Source organism: Conger conger, chromosome 8 (assembly GCF_963514075.1).
Source record: "Conger conger chromosome 8, fConCon1.1, whole genome shotgun sequence".
In the NCBI taxonomy this organism is placed as follows: Eukaryota; Metazoa; Chordata; class Actinopteri; order Anguilliformes; family Congridae; genus Conger; species Conger conger.
Window position 1 is genome coordinate 44,230,143 of NC_083767.1, and position 18,241 is coordinate 44,248,383.

An 18,241-nucleotide genomic window follows, 5' to 3' on the forward strand; every position below is an offset into this window, starting at 1 on the left:
GTAATAAAAATAACTCAAGAACTAACCTAAATGAATTACTATAAGGTACCACATAAACACAAAGCATTTTTAATACCCCATATCTTTTGACATTAACATTACATTTAATTTAGCAGATGCTTTTATCCAAAACACTATCTTTTAATCTTCATTATTATTTGTCACATAATAGTAAATTAAATTCTGGTTTTAACCATCCTCAGAAATAGCATCATCAGATCTTAGCCCATATTATCTAGAGAAATGAGAAATGAAGTGGGAGTAGTCTTCTACACAGGACTCAAGGCCCCTTGACTGGATGTAAGTGCTCTTTATGAATCATCTGCATTAATACCCAGCTACCACCACCCCCTCCCTCTCTCACGCATATTCAATTTCATGCTTTATTGCTCATACATGCATACCAGTCTCATCAAAACAGGGGATGATAACATAATAGTAATAATAATTAGAATTGAAACCTGCTAAAGACATTTTAAAGTATTCTTCTAAATCTACATATTTTGTTCTTTAATATTATGCAGGAAACTAGCCAGGAACATGTTTCTGAATGGCTGGGTGATGATTGATTGACAGATGTATTGATTAGTGTTTTGTGTGCTACAGGTTGGTTGTCCCACAGCCTATAGAGAATATACCTCAGAACCTCTGCACAACCATTGGGCCAGAACAAGGTGCAGTCAAAATAGAAATATATTTTATAATATTGAACAGTTATGTATGTATTTGTATTGAATTATCATGGTTGTCTCAAACTTAATGTTTGCAGTATGGATTGTTAGGATGCAACAATTATTTGCAGAGCTTGATGCCCCTATTTCTACTGTAAAATGTACAGGGAATAACTACACCCAGTATGTAAAGATCACTGCTGAGATATTACTCCAGAATGGATTGAGAATCATCTCCTGTTCCTCCAGCGTAATCTCTTTCCCTGGCTCTGGGCCTCTCTCTTAGCCCGTTCGCCTTCAGAAGCCTCGAGAAAACTGTTTAAAAAGTTCAGGACTACTGACTCATACCCTCTGAGTCAAAACCATGCAATGAGTTCTCACTATACAGCAGGTGCTATCAGGCTTTTAAGGGGGATAAAGCGGTTGCATTGTGTTATACACTGATATGATCTTTTGTTCCTGGAAATGTGTGATGGTCAACATTTTCAATTTGAACTGTTTTCAGGTCAAAGCTCATGGGTCCTCATCTTGAGAATGTTGACTGCACTGGCCTTTAGCAAACTGAATGAGAAATGAGAATGTTCAATAAAACATTGCTTGGAAAAAAGATGTTAACTCTAGCTTTGTGTGGGTTATTGAGTTATTTTCTGATTCCCCTCCACCTGTGTCCCTTCTGTGGTCTGCCGTACCTCCAGGCTCTCAGAATGGGAAGTACTGCTGCTCCCAGATCTTCGTGAACCACCGCTGCTTCTCCGGGCCCTACCTGAACAAGGGCAGGATCGCCGAGCTACCTCAGGCTGTTGGGCCTGGAAAGTGCACGCTGGTCCTGAAAGAGGTATGTACAGTCCCACCGCTTCGCAAGCAGGAAGTGCGTGCTTTTCTCCAAAGTGGTTCTGTCCTACCAGTGAATCAGAAATGGGAAGTCCCCCACTGTTCTGCATCCACAGAAGGTCACAGTTCCCCTGATAAAAATCCCTATTCAAATGTGTGAACATTGTTCAGCAAGCACGGATCACAAATATTTAGTCATGTTTTTTTGAATGTGCAAAAGGTGCACTCAACATAGCCTTAAAACTCAAGAGGCATGCCCAGGATGCTTTTGTTCCTCATTGGCAGACTGCCATATCTGTCGAGATTAAAAAGTCATGGTATTTTTACAACTTCACGTTTGGGATTTAGCCAACACTCTTATCCAGAGCAACTTGCACAGACGACACATTTATATATCCGTTTACAGACTTACAGACACAATTCAGATGAAGTACTTAATGGCAAGACCCCTGGTGGCAGTCGAACCCTGTTATAAACAGTGTTCTCTCACCCTTATACGAGGCTGCCTATAGACTAGTGGTTCTGGTCCATGCCTGAGACCTGGATGGTTGGTGGTTCAAGCCTTGGTGTAGCCACGATAAGATCTGCTGAGCTGTTGAGCAAGGCCCGCAACTCCACATTGCTTCAAGGGGGATTGTTTTGTTTAATGAACTGTAAGTTGCTTTGGATAAAATCGTCAGCTAAATAACTGTAATTTTTTATACCAAACTGCCAACAGAATTGTAGGCTCCTGAGAATATTTTGGGGTCATATTAGGCTGCCTCAATCTATTTATTTATTTATTCATTTATTTATTTTACCAGGCAGGTCAAATAAGAATATACAGTATTCTTTTTTACAATGATGGCCTATATTACGAACAGTACATACAGTCTGTTCTTGGCATTTTTGATTCTCAGTACAATTAAGCTGCTTTCTGTGCCACAGTTGTACATTTCCTCTCGTTTAGATACAATATCTAAATATCTAAATTAGTAGTAGTTTGTAAGAATCGTGCTTTACAACATTAGCTAGCGAGAGAAGCCGGAAGTAAGGAATGCGAGGCTGGAAGAAATGTTGAAAACCCGGAAACTACCGAAACCACCGGAATAGTGAAGCACACAGACAGGGGAGTGACTTGGGCACAGAAACATTCAGACACAGACATCACACAGGATCACGAATGCAATAACTGTAATGGAAACAATAACCAGATATGAATGATACTGAATGATAATAATTTAACACAAAACACAAAACAAACAGACAGAACATAGGAAGATCACATATACTGTACATGTGCTTGTTCTGAACAACCCCTATTTCTGTAGTCTTTGTATTCCCTGGTGTATTTCTCCAGTTGTATCAGTGGTGCCAGTGCCAGAGGGCCATAGTGTATAGCTCAATAATATAATGCGAAAAGCTGTACGGTTCACCTTTTCATTAAAGCCCGATCTTCGTGATTCATTCATTTAAAGTGATTCTGTCTTCAAATATGCCATGCAGTGCTGTGTCCTAATTGCTAACTGAAGACATGCTACATGCAGCCAGCAATAAGTTCCCTTCAGTATGACAACAGATTACATTATGGAACAGAGCGCCAGCAGACATTGTATAATAGTAATAACAGAAATGATCCTACCATGAAGGTCACCCAAAATGCAGAAAAGGTAGTAAAACAGTAAGAGAGAAGGTCGAGAAGAGCTTGAAGGAAAAGGCCATTTATTTTGTATTTAATGTATGTATTATTTCATTCGCTGTGTACATTTCAATATGTTCAAGCTTCAAGCTGAATTTGTTTTGTTTTCTGAAGCATGGGGATCACTGGTCACATTGGCTTTAAAGTTCCCTTTGAAGCAGGTATGCATACACAGCTTGAACACTACCTTCAGGCAGTGTTGGGTACATATCATTAAGGCCCAAATGACGGAAGATTGCAACCGTTCCTGATTGTTGTGAGCGTTTGGTCCTGAAGCTTCAGTCCTGATGCAGAAAGTGTTCAGTAAAATGGAGATTTAATCCATGAGGAAGATAGAAATTCCGGGGGGGAAATATTCTTGTGTGTTGGTGTAAAATGGGTGTTGAAGTGGGGCAAGGTGTATGCCTTTCCTGGAACTGTAAGAGCAAGAGGTAGTGGTAGTGGCAGAGAAGTCTCCATTGCTGTTCAGGCAATTTTCTCTCTCTTACACACACTGACTTGCCCAGAATATTCAGCCTCGGTTCACCAGTCTCCTGCATATTCTCTAAGAATTCTGTAGTACGCACACATAGTACTGTATTCTTTGTATCTATTACCACTAAAAACAAATTCAATTTCTGCACTATTAAATATCGCCCCTTTGTCTTTAATCATGTTTCATGTTAGATCTTGGGTTGCATGCATAAAACTTGGGTTTGGTTGTCAAAAGTAATCTTGCAGCCGAAGGCGTTACATCCCATCAGATTTAAAGAATGAGGGACGCACAAAAACAATTCCCTGCTTCCGCTACGGGCGGGCGGAGGACTGACATGAGAGCGCTGGCACTGATCTCGGTAATCCGTGCACTGAAATTGAATGCGTGCACGACAGCCGCGCCAGTGAAAGAGACAGTAGAAGAAACAACAGCAGTAATGCGCATTGCTGCCAGCATGTGAGCAAGCATGGAGAGTAGAGGCAGTAAAAGTAGTACCTGGATTTCTCTAAGGTCCTCCAAGGTTTAAACCCCTCCCAGATTGTCCTGCTCATTTATTATGTCCTGTCCTACACTCAGACACCCCGGTATAGGGATCTTTAATCATTTAACCAGACAACTCATATTTTACTACCATTTTAAACACATATTTTAAAGGTTTGATTGTTGGATTCAGAAGTTGATGTTGAAGGGTGATCAGTCCAGGAAAGAGGTTCACTGACAATCTAGTTCAGTTTAAAAATGTATCTTATGCGTGATTTTTACTTTAAGTGCTGCAGTGTTTTCCATTTTTGTACAGCAGGCATATACCGTAGGACAAATGTGGAGTGCTATGAACCACACATATGACTGTGAATTTGTGAATGTACTGTGTAATGCAGTAGCCTGTGTAAGTTTGTTGGCGTTGGGTTAGCAGCCCTTTAAAAGTATTAAAAGTTTTAATACTTTGAATTAACTATGTTGACTTGTAGCAGTCATCCCCCCGCCCCCACATTTTGTGCTTGCAAGTAAGGGGAAAACTACCATCATGTCCTTTACTTGAATGTGATGCTTCTATCAGCTACACTGCTACAGCCAATGTGTTAGCCAGGACAAACCTGAGAGTAACTCAGCTACAGTAACGTTCAACGCTCAGTGATACAGAACTGCCAATGTTTCCATTAACACATGGGCACTCCTGTCATAGACGTCAAGTAAAACTGGATTTGAGTTGAGCTTTCTCCAGTGTTTCTCTCTTTCTTGTTCTCTCTCTTGTTCTCTATCTCTCGTTTGCTCCCCCAGTAACAAGGATCAACCAAATTCATCAGCATGAATGTTAACAGTAGTAATCGGGATGATGAAGCCTACCATTATTTTAATTGTTTGTCAAGTGTAGCTGGAAGATTAAATCTTTCACTGTACCACACTGGAAGTAGGTCACCGCATTGCTGTTCCTGTATTGGTCAACTGTTGAAAAGCAGTTTTGAGGTTAATTTCAAGAGTTCAAGGGAATGCGTCCAGCAGGGTTGTCTACTGAATTTGAATGGCGAAACAAATTCAGCAAATCAATAAAGTTAGAACCTCCAGATGGTCTTGGTCACATTCCTTTGACCCCTCATTAAACTCCATTTGCACAGAACTGGTGTTAGCATGCAGGGCTCAAAGCAGCAGAATTGTTTTGACCCCTTGTCCCAGGAAGTGTGTGGTGTTGTGTGTGTGACGCAGAAGTGTTGTGCTCCCGCAGGTTCTGAGCATGCTCATCAACGCTGCGTACAAGCCGGGTCGAGTGCTGAGGGAACTCCAGCTGGTGGAAGACCCCCTGTGGAACTTCCAGGAGGAAACTCTTAAAGCCAAGTAGGTTCCTCCGCTGCTTGCCATAAAGATCAAAGTTTTTCAGAGGTTTGTTACCATAGACCAAACTAGATTCATTCTGGAGTCAAATTCTTTTTACAACCACACCAAAAAAAACTGAAACTGGAATAAATATCCAATGCTGTTTCTACATCTTTGTGCATTTAAGAAATATCTTGTCAGGTTGTCATAACTACCATGATTACAGTGCTCAGGCACTTATGCATTAATGTAAAGCTGTTAGAGACTTTGCATGCTGACAGAACATTAGGAGTTTTGCCTGCTTGAATACGCAGCTGTGTCAGACATATGTCTGGGCTTCTGAGAAGGAGCTCTATTAGACTCTCTATTTACACTGTGGTGAAGTATCTACAGTGGTGCGAGTATAAGGATGTATAAGACATTACTTGTGAAATATCGCCATCGTCTTCAGATTTACCTGATAATGGTTTAAGACCGTTTAAGATGATAATGGTGCTTAATGAAAGAGGCATGTGAGAATTGTGAGCTGGACAGAACTCACAAAATGAATTTGAATAAATGTATTAAATGTGTAAGCAGTATAAAAAAATCGTGTTTAGTTGTAAAAAATGTTTTTATTAATAGATAATGTTAGGAAAGCTAAAGGTAGATGTTGTGTGAGTAGTGGCCTAGTCAGTGGTCTGTGTTCCTGATATTTGAAAAGGGCAGATTTAGAGTAAGTGTAATTTTGGGCGCTGGGGATGTTGGCCAAGGAAAGCAAACTGTAAATACAGAATGAGTGGAGATGTGGACACTGGTCTCTGCAGTAGAAGATTTAAACAAAGCAGTTAGGCTGTGTGAAGATGTTCATTGTGGCCTGTGTCAGTGTTCTGAGCATACAGAGTGTGTACAGCGTGTGTGCATGGGAAAGAAAGCTTGCCCTGTGTACTGCCTCCACTCCCCTCCCATTAACCCCCCATGTGACTGGAACCGGTGCTGGAACTGAAGCTCTGATGAAGCCTGTTCCCCTTTTCTGCCCGAACCCAGTGGACTTTGCACAGAAAATGTGCCCATTGTGAGCGGTATGAATAGCGCAGGGAGCATAAAATGTAAATCATTCATGGGCCATTTCCAGTTGTATTTTAGGACGTCCATTTTGTGTGATGTTTCCTATGACCGTGTAAACATAAATCAACGCACCGGAGCAGAGATAGCATTGTTGAATTAGAACTGTTTGGCTTTTACATGGTAGGCATTTATATCGCACCTTTATCCAAAGATACAATTGATGCTTCTCATTCACTCATACACACACTCACACACCAACGGCGATTGGCTGCCATGTAAGGCACCAACCAGTTTGTCAGGAGCATTTGGGGGTTAAGCGTCTTGCTCAGGGACACTGCGACACAGCCAGGGCGGGATCAAACCGGCAACCCTCCGACTGCCAGACGACTGCTCTTACCGCCTGAGCCAGGCTGTGTGTTGCGTCATTGGAGCTTAACTAGCCGTGGTCTTCTCTCAGGTACAAAGGGAAGACATACAGGTCCACTATAAAGATTGTGCGGACGTCGGACCAGGTGGGCGACTTCTGTCGAAAGGTTTGCCTGAAGCTGCAGTGCTGTCCCAACCTCTTCAGCCCCACCCTGGTGACTGACAAGTGCCCTGAAAACTGCTCTGTGCAAACCAAGACCAAATACAGTGAGTGTACCACACACACACGCAATGATACTAAATACACAGAAAGTCTGCTCAAATCTGCACAAAGAATTTAACACTACCAGAATAGTGCTTCTTCTGCACTTATTTTTTTCTCAGTTGACTCATAAACAGATGCAAATATTTGTCTACAACAAATGTGTGTGCAAGCAGTTTTGTTTTAAAGGTTGGGAACCAGTTTATTGTGACACAAACACCTTGTAGTTAGTGCATAATGTCCTCCACCCACACTAAAAGTAAGCACAGTGAGGGCATTATCACCATGCTTCTTTTATATACAGTACATATATACACAAACTCACAAACAAACACGCTCCTCTCTCTCTCTTCCTCTCACTCTGTCTCTCTCTCTCAAGCCCACACACATACAAGCACACAATATTTCTCTCTCACACACACATAATCACAAGCATTCACAAGCACAGGCACACACATATTTACCATATATTAATCAGATAAAATGGTTCCAAAATGGTTCCAAAAAGGAACCCTGTGATTCCATGGAAGAACCCTATCAATTTCAAGGGTTCTTTTTCGGCCAAAATGATTCTCTGTCTGGGAGCTTTTACACTTCAAACCTGTGATAAAGGGTTCTGTAAAGAACAAAAAGTGGTTTCTCCTTGGAGGCAAGCCGAAGAACCCTTTTTTCTGCAAGTGTACTGTACATTTAGAACTGCTTCTGTCCCTGCTTGCAGCTGTCTTGTTTGCATACCAGGAAGGATGGGTGTTGTTTAAAAAAAGTTGCCTTACCCAGCCACATTTTTAAAATGGTTGATTTCTGATCTCACCAGTCAGAATAGTTTCACTCTCTAGGTAATTGCATTCCAATTGAAAATGAAGCAGTTATGTGAAATAGAATTGATAGGTTTACAGTGGGTGTTAAGTACTTAAAAGTAATTTATTTAGGATTCTTAAGGTTATTAAACAAGGATTATTGAAGTTAGGATTTCATCCATTTCTTTTAAAGGACCATTCATTGACTATCTATAATTGTCTTGTGGAGTGCACTTGTCTTAAGACTGACGTCTTAATGGAAACATATTGGCTGTGTGTAGTGCCTTTGCTCGAGCCGTGTTTCCCTGGTGTCCCCAGCGTACTACTACGGTAAGAAGAAGAAGGTGACCCGGCCGTCTGCCGGGGAGAACTCCCCCGACAGCGGGATCTCCAAACCCGCCCGGCGCAGGAAAAAGCGGAAATCCATCTTCGTCCAGAAGAAGCGACGGTCGTCCGCCGTGGACTACACCCCCGCAGGGTCTCCTCAGGTGCCCCCCCCCTCTCCCTGTCCCTCTTTCTGTCTGTCGCTCTCTCTCTCCCCCTGTGCACTTACAGTAGACTAAGCAGGAGACTATCCTTCCTGGAGCAATGTAGGCCTTGCTCAAGGCCCAAAAGCTGTGCGGATCTTATCGCTACACCGAGGATCGAACACAGACCTTGCAGGTCCCGTTCATGTACCTTAACCACTTCTGACACCGTCTGTCCCTCTATTGATCCCACCCACAGGTCTGTAGAGATGAGAATGTCTTGTGTAAAAGTAGAGCAAAAGTAAACAATGAAGATAAGCAAATATAACTCAGTGACTCTATGAGAGTACATAACCTCAGGGAAAACCAGGCAAGGCAAACACAGACTTGAAGTTGCAGATTTTACACCAGCAAAATTTCTGGATCTTGTGTATGTGTTTAATGTAATACAGACTTTTTACACTCTTAATGAGCTAGAGAATAGAAGTGAAAAAAAATTATATTTCAGCTCAATAGAAGCTTCCGGTATTGTGATATTTAGCTGACCCTAACCCCATCATGCCTCGCTGCAGGACAGTGATGAGGATGAGGATGGTGAGGATCAGTCGGGCAGTGAGGAGGGCACCAGCTCGGAGCTGCGGGAGGATCACACGGACACCTCCTCTGTGGAGGTGGCGGTCAGCAGCCGCCCTCGCCGGGCCGTCACCCTGCGGAGGAACACCGACTCTGGGCCCGCAGCCAGCTCAGACAGGGCCCGTCGCAAGAGAACCACGCGCTCCCTGTCCTACAGCGAGAGCACCAAGTACCACCCCGCAAAACGCCAGGCCAAGGTGAGTGGGCTCCTGCTATTACTACTATTACTGCTATTAATGCTACTACTGCTACAACTATTACGACTACTGCTACAACTATTACTGCTATTACTGCTACTACTACAACTATTACGACTACTGCTACAACTATTACGACTACTACTACTACTATTACTGCTATTACTGCTGCTACTACTACTACAGCTATTACGACTACTACTACAACTATTACAACTACTGCTCCAACTATTACTGCTATTACTGCTACTACTACTACAACTATTACGACTACTGCTACAACTATTACGACTACTACTACTACTATTACTGCTATTACTGCTACTACTACTACAACTATTACGACTACTACTACAACTATTACGACTACTGCTACAACTATTACTGCTATTACTGCTACTACTACTACAACTATTACGACTACTGCTACAACTATTACTGCTATTACTGCTACTACTACTACAACTATTACGACTACTGCTACAACTATTACGACTACTACTACTACTATTACTGCTATTACTGCTACTACTACTACAACTATTACGACTGCAGCTACAACTATTACGACTACTACTACTACTATTACTGCTATTACTGCTACTACTACTACAACTATTACGACTACTGCTACAACTATTACGACTACTACTACTATTACTGCTATTACTGCTACTACTAGTACAACTATTACCACTACTGCTACAACTATTACGACTACTACTACTACTATTACTGCTTTTACTGCTACTACTACTACAACTATTACGACTACTGCTACAACTATTACGACTACTACTACTACTATTACTGCTATTACTGCTACTACTACTACAACTATTACGACTACTACTACTAATATTACTGCTATTACTGCTACTACTACTACAACTGTTACGACTACTGCTACAACTATTATGACTCCTACTACTACTATTACGACTACTACTACTACTATTACTGCTTTTACTGCTACTACTACTACAACTATTACGACTACTGCTACAACTATTACGACTACTACTACTACTATTACTGCTATTACTGCTACTACTACTACAACTATTACGACTACTACTACTACTATTACTGCTTTTACTGATACTCCTACTATTATTACTACTGACACTATTACTGTAATTATTATTATTGCTAGCAGACATATCACCTCAGTTGCTGAATGTGGAAAGCATCCTGATTGATGCAGAGCTAGCCGGGCATATATATGGGTGTGAGGCCTGACAAGAAATAGAGCATCATGCTGAGAACAAGCCAAGGAGTCCATTTTAAAGATGAGATACATTTCAAGATCAACTACAATTATAAAAAATATATAATTATTTTTAATGGTGTTTTTTAATGCAAACAACACACAGTGTTACTTGTGAACATTGATTAAACAGTGTTTTTCATGAATAAGGTTTGAGTGTCTATGTTTGGGTATTCAGAGGGCTGTTCATACTGTATGGTTGTGCTACCCCCACCACACCTACGCTAATTCCACTTCTGACTGTCACCACTTTGCCACTCTGTCAGCTCATTGCAAAAAAACGCCAGGATGCACTGTACTGTACGCCCCTCCTAGTGCTGGTAAAACACTGAAGCAGATTTGGACACACCTTTTCTAGGCCTGCCAAACTGCCTTTGCTTCCTCAAAATAGAGCCCTCGGCACACAATGAGATTATCAATAGACAAGATGAAAAGATGGCACGATGCCAAGGGGTTTGTGGAAAGAGGAAAAATGACTCAAATCCATGTGTGCTGCAACCATCACAAACAGGCCAGAATCACCTGAGGAACAGCCAGAATCTGACTAGCTGAAGCCTGGAAAAGATACCGGATGGCATAGAGACGGCTAAGCCCTTAACGTTTAATAATATGCTTTTCAATCAGCTAGAAAAGCAAAGCCTGAATTATTCTTTGTAGGTACTGTATGATTTGCTGACAGTGGTTTGGCTTTGTGTTCAGCTCAGCTGCCATAGTGAATGCTATGACTTTGCATTCTATTACAGTATTTTTCCTATATGCCTCAAGCAGCAAACATGTTTTCTTGTTTAATAACACTCTACTTATATGAGTGCTATATTCACTAATGCAAGTATGAATCCTTTGAAATGCTTGATTGACCTCGTTTTCACAATCTCCTGCTTGTGAAAACACCCCAGGGATCCAAATGCCTGCATAAATTTAAATATGTGTCAACTGCAAATGTGTCACTGTATCAGTAGCAACAGAAAATGGTTGTTAATTGAAACTTCAACCTATTGTGATGGCTTTGTGAATCAGATGTTTTTTGGTCCTTAATATTAGACAGTGAACCTGCCTGACTGGCGTGCAGACTGATTTTATGCATGTGTTGCCATTTTTTGTTGAACTTTATGTACAGCTATCTGAGGATGCTCTGCTGGGTCATGTGTTTCTGTCCTCTGGAGATTGATGCGTGTGGTTTCTTTCACTCGCGCCATTGCAATGAACAGCCCACCGCAGTAGCCCACATGCAACAGCGCAAGTGTGTTAAGTGCCATTTCCCATAATCCCACAGGTGGAGAGCTGTGAGGAGGAAGGCAAGCTGGTTCTGGACAGTAACCCCTTGCAGTGGTCGGTTGCCGACGTGGTCCGGTTTATCAGGTCCACCGACTGCGCCCCACTGGCCAAAATATTCCAGGAGCAAGTACGTTCTCTCCTCACAATGTTAAAAACACGCATAAAGCACTGCCTTCTTTATGCCTTGCATAACAGCAGAGCATAATTAGACTCCAAATGTACTTTTCAAAAGTACAGACCTGCAAGGTCTATGTTCGATCCTCGGTGTAGTGATGAGATCCGCACAGCTGTTGGGCCCTTCAGCAAGGCCCTTAACCCCACATTGCTCCAGGAGCGATTGTCTCCTGCTTAGTCTAATCAACTGTAAGTTGCTTTGGATAAAAGTTTCAGATAAGTAACATGTAACGTAATGTAAAAGTTATACAATAAAGGTAGCTCTGTTTAAGTATAGTAAAATTCATCAGGCTTAGTTATTAGTCCAGTTAATATAAAGCTAGCTAGTATCTGATAGAAGCATGTAGATAGAATACCATGTTTACTGCTGTGTCAGTAAATGGACTCTGTGAATGCCACGGTAGTTATTATACTGTATTGATTGCTGGATAGTTACCTTGCAACCTCATCACTGATAGCTTTTTGGCAAATGCATATGTAAAATAAGGCAATTAATATAGGCAATTAAAATAAGGCAAATTTTTGATCTGCCATCATAGAGTATCTGGTTTGGAAATACACTGAGAGTATTACAGTGGATATTTGAAAAGGCACTCATCACTAAATGACCCTTTCTCCTCTCTTGTCGCAGGACATTGACGGACAGGCTCTGCTGCTTCTCACGCTTCCCACAGTGCAGGAGTGCATGGACCTAAAGCTGGGACCGGCCATCAAGCTGTGCCACCAGATCGAGAGGGTCAAAGTCGCCTTTTACGCTCAGTACGCCAACTGACACCATGGACATGGAGGGAGAGCCTGCCGGCTTTCGTCTGTCAGGACATGGAGGGAGAGCCTTGGCGTTTTCACCTGTCACGACATGGAGGGAGAGCCTGGGGGTTTTCACCTGGGGGTTTTCACCTGGGGGTTTTCACCTGGGGGTTTTCACCTGTCACGACATGGAGGGAGAGCCTACAGGCTTTCATCTGGGGGTTTTCATCTATTACGACATGGAGGGAGAGCCTGCAGGTTTTCATCTGTCATGACATGGAGGGAGAGCCAGCATGCTTTAATCTGGGGGTTTTCACCTGAGGATTTTCACCTGTCACCAGCAGCGGTTTCCGAGGCTGTGTTTCCTTTCCTGGAGGATTTCATCAAACATCTCTCGAGGAGTTGTATTTGTAGTTCTGCAGGTCGCACTGCTTGGAGCTGTCATGGGTCCATCTAGTCTGGCTGGAACGTGGAGGGAATTGACGCTTTGATTACAAAATTTTATTCCTTAGCTTAGCTGCCCAGTCGGGGGGTCCGGTGAGCAAGTCCTGGCTCCCTACTGGGCGTTTCTGCGAATGCACCTGGAGCCGCTTACGCTGCAAGATCTGCTTACTTAGAGTACACAACGGGAGGATGTGGTGACACACTGAGACAGAAGTGGTGTCAGACACTGTAAAGGATGTTCTTGTTCGGAGTCACATTACTGGATATCATTTTTTTTTCCTTTTTGTTGGAAGAGCTAGTCAACAGTGGCAAATTTTTTAAGTTTGTCACAATGGGGCTTTGAGAGGGAAGGCCAAACGCCACAGTGTGTGGCAGGAACTTGAAGAACCCCAAGGTCTTCTGAAGCTGGCTGCTATCGGGGAGGTAAATGTAAATGTAAATGTTACCAATGCAGATACAGAATCTGTAAAAGGAGGAGGATGTGTCCATGCTATTTAACCCAAGAAGATGGCCGCACAACAGAGAAATCTTTGGTTGCCATTTTGTTTTTCCGATCTTTTATATGGGACAGTGGATACTGTCGGAAAGTAAGGACCTTCATCTCTCTGTTCTCCTCGGTGGCCTACAATTCAACTAAAATCTACCATATTGTCTACAATTTGTTACGAGGAAACTACCTGTGACAAAGCCATGATTACATTCAGAGAAAACCACTTATGGGAAAACAGGTTGCAGAAAGCGCATGGCCTTAGCGATAAGTATTGTATGTACTGTGGCCTTTGAGTTTCAGCATTGCTTTGTTTTCCAGTTGGATATTTTAAAATGGGTTTAGTGTTCCATTAACTGCCATAAGTGAAATTTGGTACACAGTAGGACCTGTCAGTTGAAGTACTTTCTCATAGTTTAAAATTTATTGTTGCAGTAAAACTGCACTGTATGTATTGGTAAATGGTAAATCCTGCTTCTGAAACATGGTCCTGTTTGTGTTTGAAACAGAACAAGCAAACTGGGTGTGGTGAGTTTTCCAGTTTTTCTGCGATTGGGCACAACATTGCACCTTAAAATAGATTCAATGAGTACAAAGCCTGACACAAACTGGGCTGAAGTTAACATGCACAATCAATGTTTCTTAAAATTTTTATATTTTGTCAATCTTTAGCAAATTAGTCAAATCCTGGACATGGGTATGAGGATATCTTGATGTCCACCTATTGAGTTCAATACTATATTTATTTGAGCTATTTAAAGAAGGTATTTAAACACATTAATAAATTATTTTGTATTCCAGTCTAATTTAATGTGGGCAGTAATTTAATGTTGAATAGCTTTTTTAGTTTAGCAGAAAAGGGTATGCCGTATTTTGATCTGAATTCAAAGAAGATGGTAGAATGCTAGTTCATTTATTGTAGATAAATGCTAATTCATTATAGCCACTGTTCAGGTCTACCTGCTTGTTCATTTTTTCTTCACCTTTGCTGTGAAAACAATCAATTTTGAAAAGTACTTTATCCATCTATGCAATATATGCTGTAAACAAGTTTCATAAAGCTTCGTTTGAAACAAAAAACGCATTTACATAGGCTACATTTTGTACTGAGGATTTCTTACAGTGTTTCTGAGCAAGCAAAATGAAGGCCTCACATTCCACTCTTTTGTACTCGTTCTTCTTATCTGCTCTTTATATTGTGAATACTATAAAAACTGTCATTAAGCTTCTGTGCTCGATATTGTTCTAAAGTTTGGAAGAGAAAGCTATTTAAAAAATCAATTTGTGCCCTTTAGCGGGAAGTTCCTAACAAGCAGAAGTTCTGGAAGAACAAATATTTATTGGCAACTTTATTGCTGACTAGAGCGAGGGACGTTGTGTAGGCAACACAAACCATTTAACTGTCTGTACTCTCCAAAAACATGTTTCCTCATTTTCTATCACACGGTTGTGTAAGGAGCAAGCTGTGAAATAGCCTCTGGTTTTGGGTTACAGGGACGGAGTTGTTAAAAATTGAATGCCGTATCAAGTGACCGTTTATTTGGATTGAGTGTCCCTTTAAAAGCTGGATGAATCCCTTCAGTTTTTACCTTGGGGAATGGGAATGCAGTGAACAGCTCATTTTAATTAGCAGTGATGATGTTCAAAGAGAATTACTGAATACTGTGAAACATTATTTTGTTGTCAGTCTGACCAATAAGACATGGGTGTGCAAACTTTCTGGTACCTAGTCGCAAAGGTCGTTACTTGTCCATTGCTTTTAAACTGAGCAATGGGCAGACGCAATTCCCTTTTGTGTGTGGTAGATCAAGCAACATTATATAAAATAGATCTGCAGATGTTTAATTGAACATGATGCGGTTTGTAAAAGCCATTAGATAACTGAGTGTATTGTGGAGTTCAAACAGCATAATGCATTTACACTGCCTACCTCATAGGGCTCGAGAGGACTGAGCTCTGTGATTGGTGGGCTTTCAATGCATCACGCTCCAGTAGAATGGGATAATACAAATAATAAATGAGAATTTTTACTGATTTCCTTCTTCTCTGTCCCCTAGGCCAAGGAAAATGTTTTGAAAGTTTTGAACAATGTGGGTTTTAACAGAAAATGTCATGGCATCAGGAAACCCGAACTCAAGAAATCCAATCGCACCAGCACTGTGTCCCAGTGATCTTCACATTACGCACCACATAGTCTTCAAGGGTTTAAACAAATGAGCTGGTCAGGACCTCAGGGTTCACTGCAAGCCCACGTCAGAGGGACACAAGTGCAAGCTGATAAATTAACTGACCATCAAAAAAGAACAGTCAGTTTCTGTGAACGAAAATCAAACACTGCTCCAGATCCTTAAAGCTGGTACAATTGTTGCTATTCTTGTTTTTCTTTTGTGCTGTTCATCTTGTGGTGCATTTGATGGTAAAATGCTACATTGGGATCTCCCACTGTGTGCTGGGTATCCCAGAATTCCCTTCTTTTGTTTGTGTATATATTTACATGTACATATGGAGAACACGTATTGAGATTTCTATTTTAAATTTGGCTGAATTTGAAGATGCGCATTTGTACATGTCGTTTTAAATTGCACATTAAAGAAATTAAGAAAGATCAATCATATTTTGAATTGACAGGTACATTAACTTTCCCAGCCACTGTATTTGCTGGGTCTGAATGGGTACATTGAAAACAAAGTTGATGACATATCAGGAAAACAAGTCGTTGTACCTTATTAAATCTTCATTTGTGATCCATTGACTGGCAGCATTCTGTTTTTCATATTATTTCGTATTTCATATCTGTTCATTGGGGTGATAATGGAAGATGATAGAGGTGATAGAAGGTCTGAATTGTTGTAGTCTTAATGTTGATCCATCATTGTTCACACATTGGACACACGTTCAGCTGCAGTGTCCGTGACTACACATACCACAGCTGCTGCCTACCCACCGAGACTCCTGGAATCTGAATAGAGAAATGTACACTGAGCTCCAGAATTATCGGCACCCATGACTGGCAATGCACAAAAAATACTCAAAATAAGATGAGATAAATAAGATTACTGAGATAAACTCAAAATGCTGAACATGTGAAAAATACTGTATTTTTTAATGTTTCAATGGAACCAACCAAAATCAAGATTCCATAATTATTGGCACCCCTGGTTTAGTACTTAGTACATCCATCTCTGGCAAGGATAACAGCTGGGTATCTTCCAGAGTGATGCTCTGCCGGGCCTGTACTGCCGCTATCTTCAGTTCCAGTTTGTTTCTGGGACACTTTGTCTTCAGCAGGTGAAATGCATGTTCAGTTAGATTCAGGATGGATGACTGACATTCCACTTTTTGGCCCTGAAAAACTTTACTACTAAAGCAAAAAGTTGTTTTGCTATAGCAGTATATTTTTGGTCATTGTCCGGCTGCAAGGTGAAGCGCCGTCCAATGAGTTTTGAGACATTTGCTTGGATCTGAGAAGATGTTTCTGGATACTGCAACTGTACTGAATTCATCCTGCTGCTGCTGTCAGCAGTCAAATCATCAATAAAGACAAGTCCAGTTCCAGTGGCAGCCAGGCATGCCCAAGCTGTAACACTACCTCCACTACAGTATGTTTCACAGATGACGATGTGCTTTGGATCATGAACGTTCCCTTTCTTTCTCCACACGTTTTCCTTTCCTTTACTTTGGTACAGGTTAACTATCCATAAGACTGTTCCAGAACATTATTTTGCAGCACTAACCTGGCCTTTCTGTTCTTGTGGCTTACCGGTGGTTTGCATCTTGTGGTGAACCCTCTGAGGTTATGCTGGTGTTGTCTCCTCTTTATGGTAGTCTTTGCCTGCATCCTGGTGAGTGTTCTTGATCTGTTCAACCATTGAAAATGGGGTTTTCTTCACAACTGAAAGTATTCTCCAGTCATCCACTACAGTGGTTTACCATGATCTATAAAGTCATTTGCGATTGCTGAGTTCTTGCTTCCTAACAATGAACATGAATTAAACAAGTCAAATCGGTTTATTCGGATTTTTACACTCCATGATGGCCTGCATTACTGGCATTGGTGCTTTTTTGGTTCATGTTCAGAGACAGCAAACAGCTAATGGAAATTCCACCCCTTTAATCAACTCTAGACCTTTTGTTACCTTTCATGTGCATGGACTAATGATGCAAAGGCACACAGCTGACCAGGAAACACCTGAACAGCCAAATGTCCAATTATTTGTGTTCCCCTAAAATGGGGCAACTGAATAAAAAGGGCTGTAATTCCTACACGTATCACCCAACAGGGACGTAAATACTGTACCCTCAAATTAAAGCTGGCCGTCTGCACTTTAATCTCATATTTATTGTTTCATTTCAAACACAACAAATGTCTTGTATGGGGAAGTAAAAATACCCTGCTGGATTAAACCCTCCCTCCCTACTTGTGTTGTGGGACCTCCATCCATAGCTGGCACTGACATGATCAGGATTTAATCCTGGAGTGTCACTACATTCAAGGACAAATACTTCCGCTGAATGTGCCACCTGAATGGGCTAAAAGTACGTATACTTCTCAGTCATATCTCTGCCATGAGGACCATACCAAACTTCACCTGTATTTTTCCTCTGGCATAA

The 18,241-nt window shown here is 41.4% G+C and overlaps 1 protein-coding gene across 2 annotated transcripts in view; it reads left to right on the top strand.

Moving 5' to 3' along the window:
• sfmbt2 (Scm like with four mbt domains 2) overlaps positions 1–16,378 on the top strand; it is a 70,824-nt gene extending 54,446 nt beyond the window's left edge. For both annotated transcript variants that reach the window (XM_061252841.1, XM_061252842.1), the window contains 8 exons: positions 607–674; positions 1,367–1,506; positions 5,376–5,485; positions 6,969–7,144; positions 8,255–8,424; positions 8,976–9,233; positions 11,777–11,905; positions 12,584–16,378. In XM_061252841.1, the coding sequence (XP_061108825.1) occupies positions 607–674; positions 1,367–1,506; positions 5,376–5,485; positions 6,969–7,144; positions 8,255–8,424; positions 8,976–9,233; positions 11,777–11,905; positions 12,584–12,724 (1,192 nt within the window). In that variant the 3' untranslated portion in view covers positions 12,725–16,378. The remainder of the gene's footprint in view (positions 1–606; positions 675–1,366; positions 1,507–5,375; positions 5,486–6,968; positions 7,145–8,254; positions 8,425–8,975; positions 9,234–11,776; positions 11,906–12,583) is intronic.
• The last annotated feature ends 1,863 nt before the right edge of the window (positions 16,379–18,241 follow it).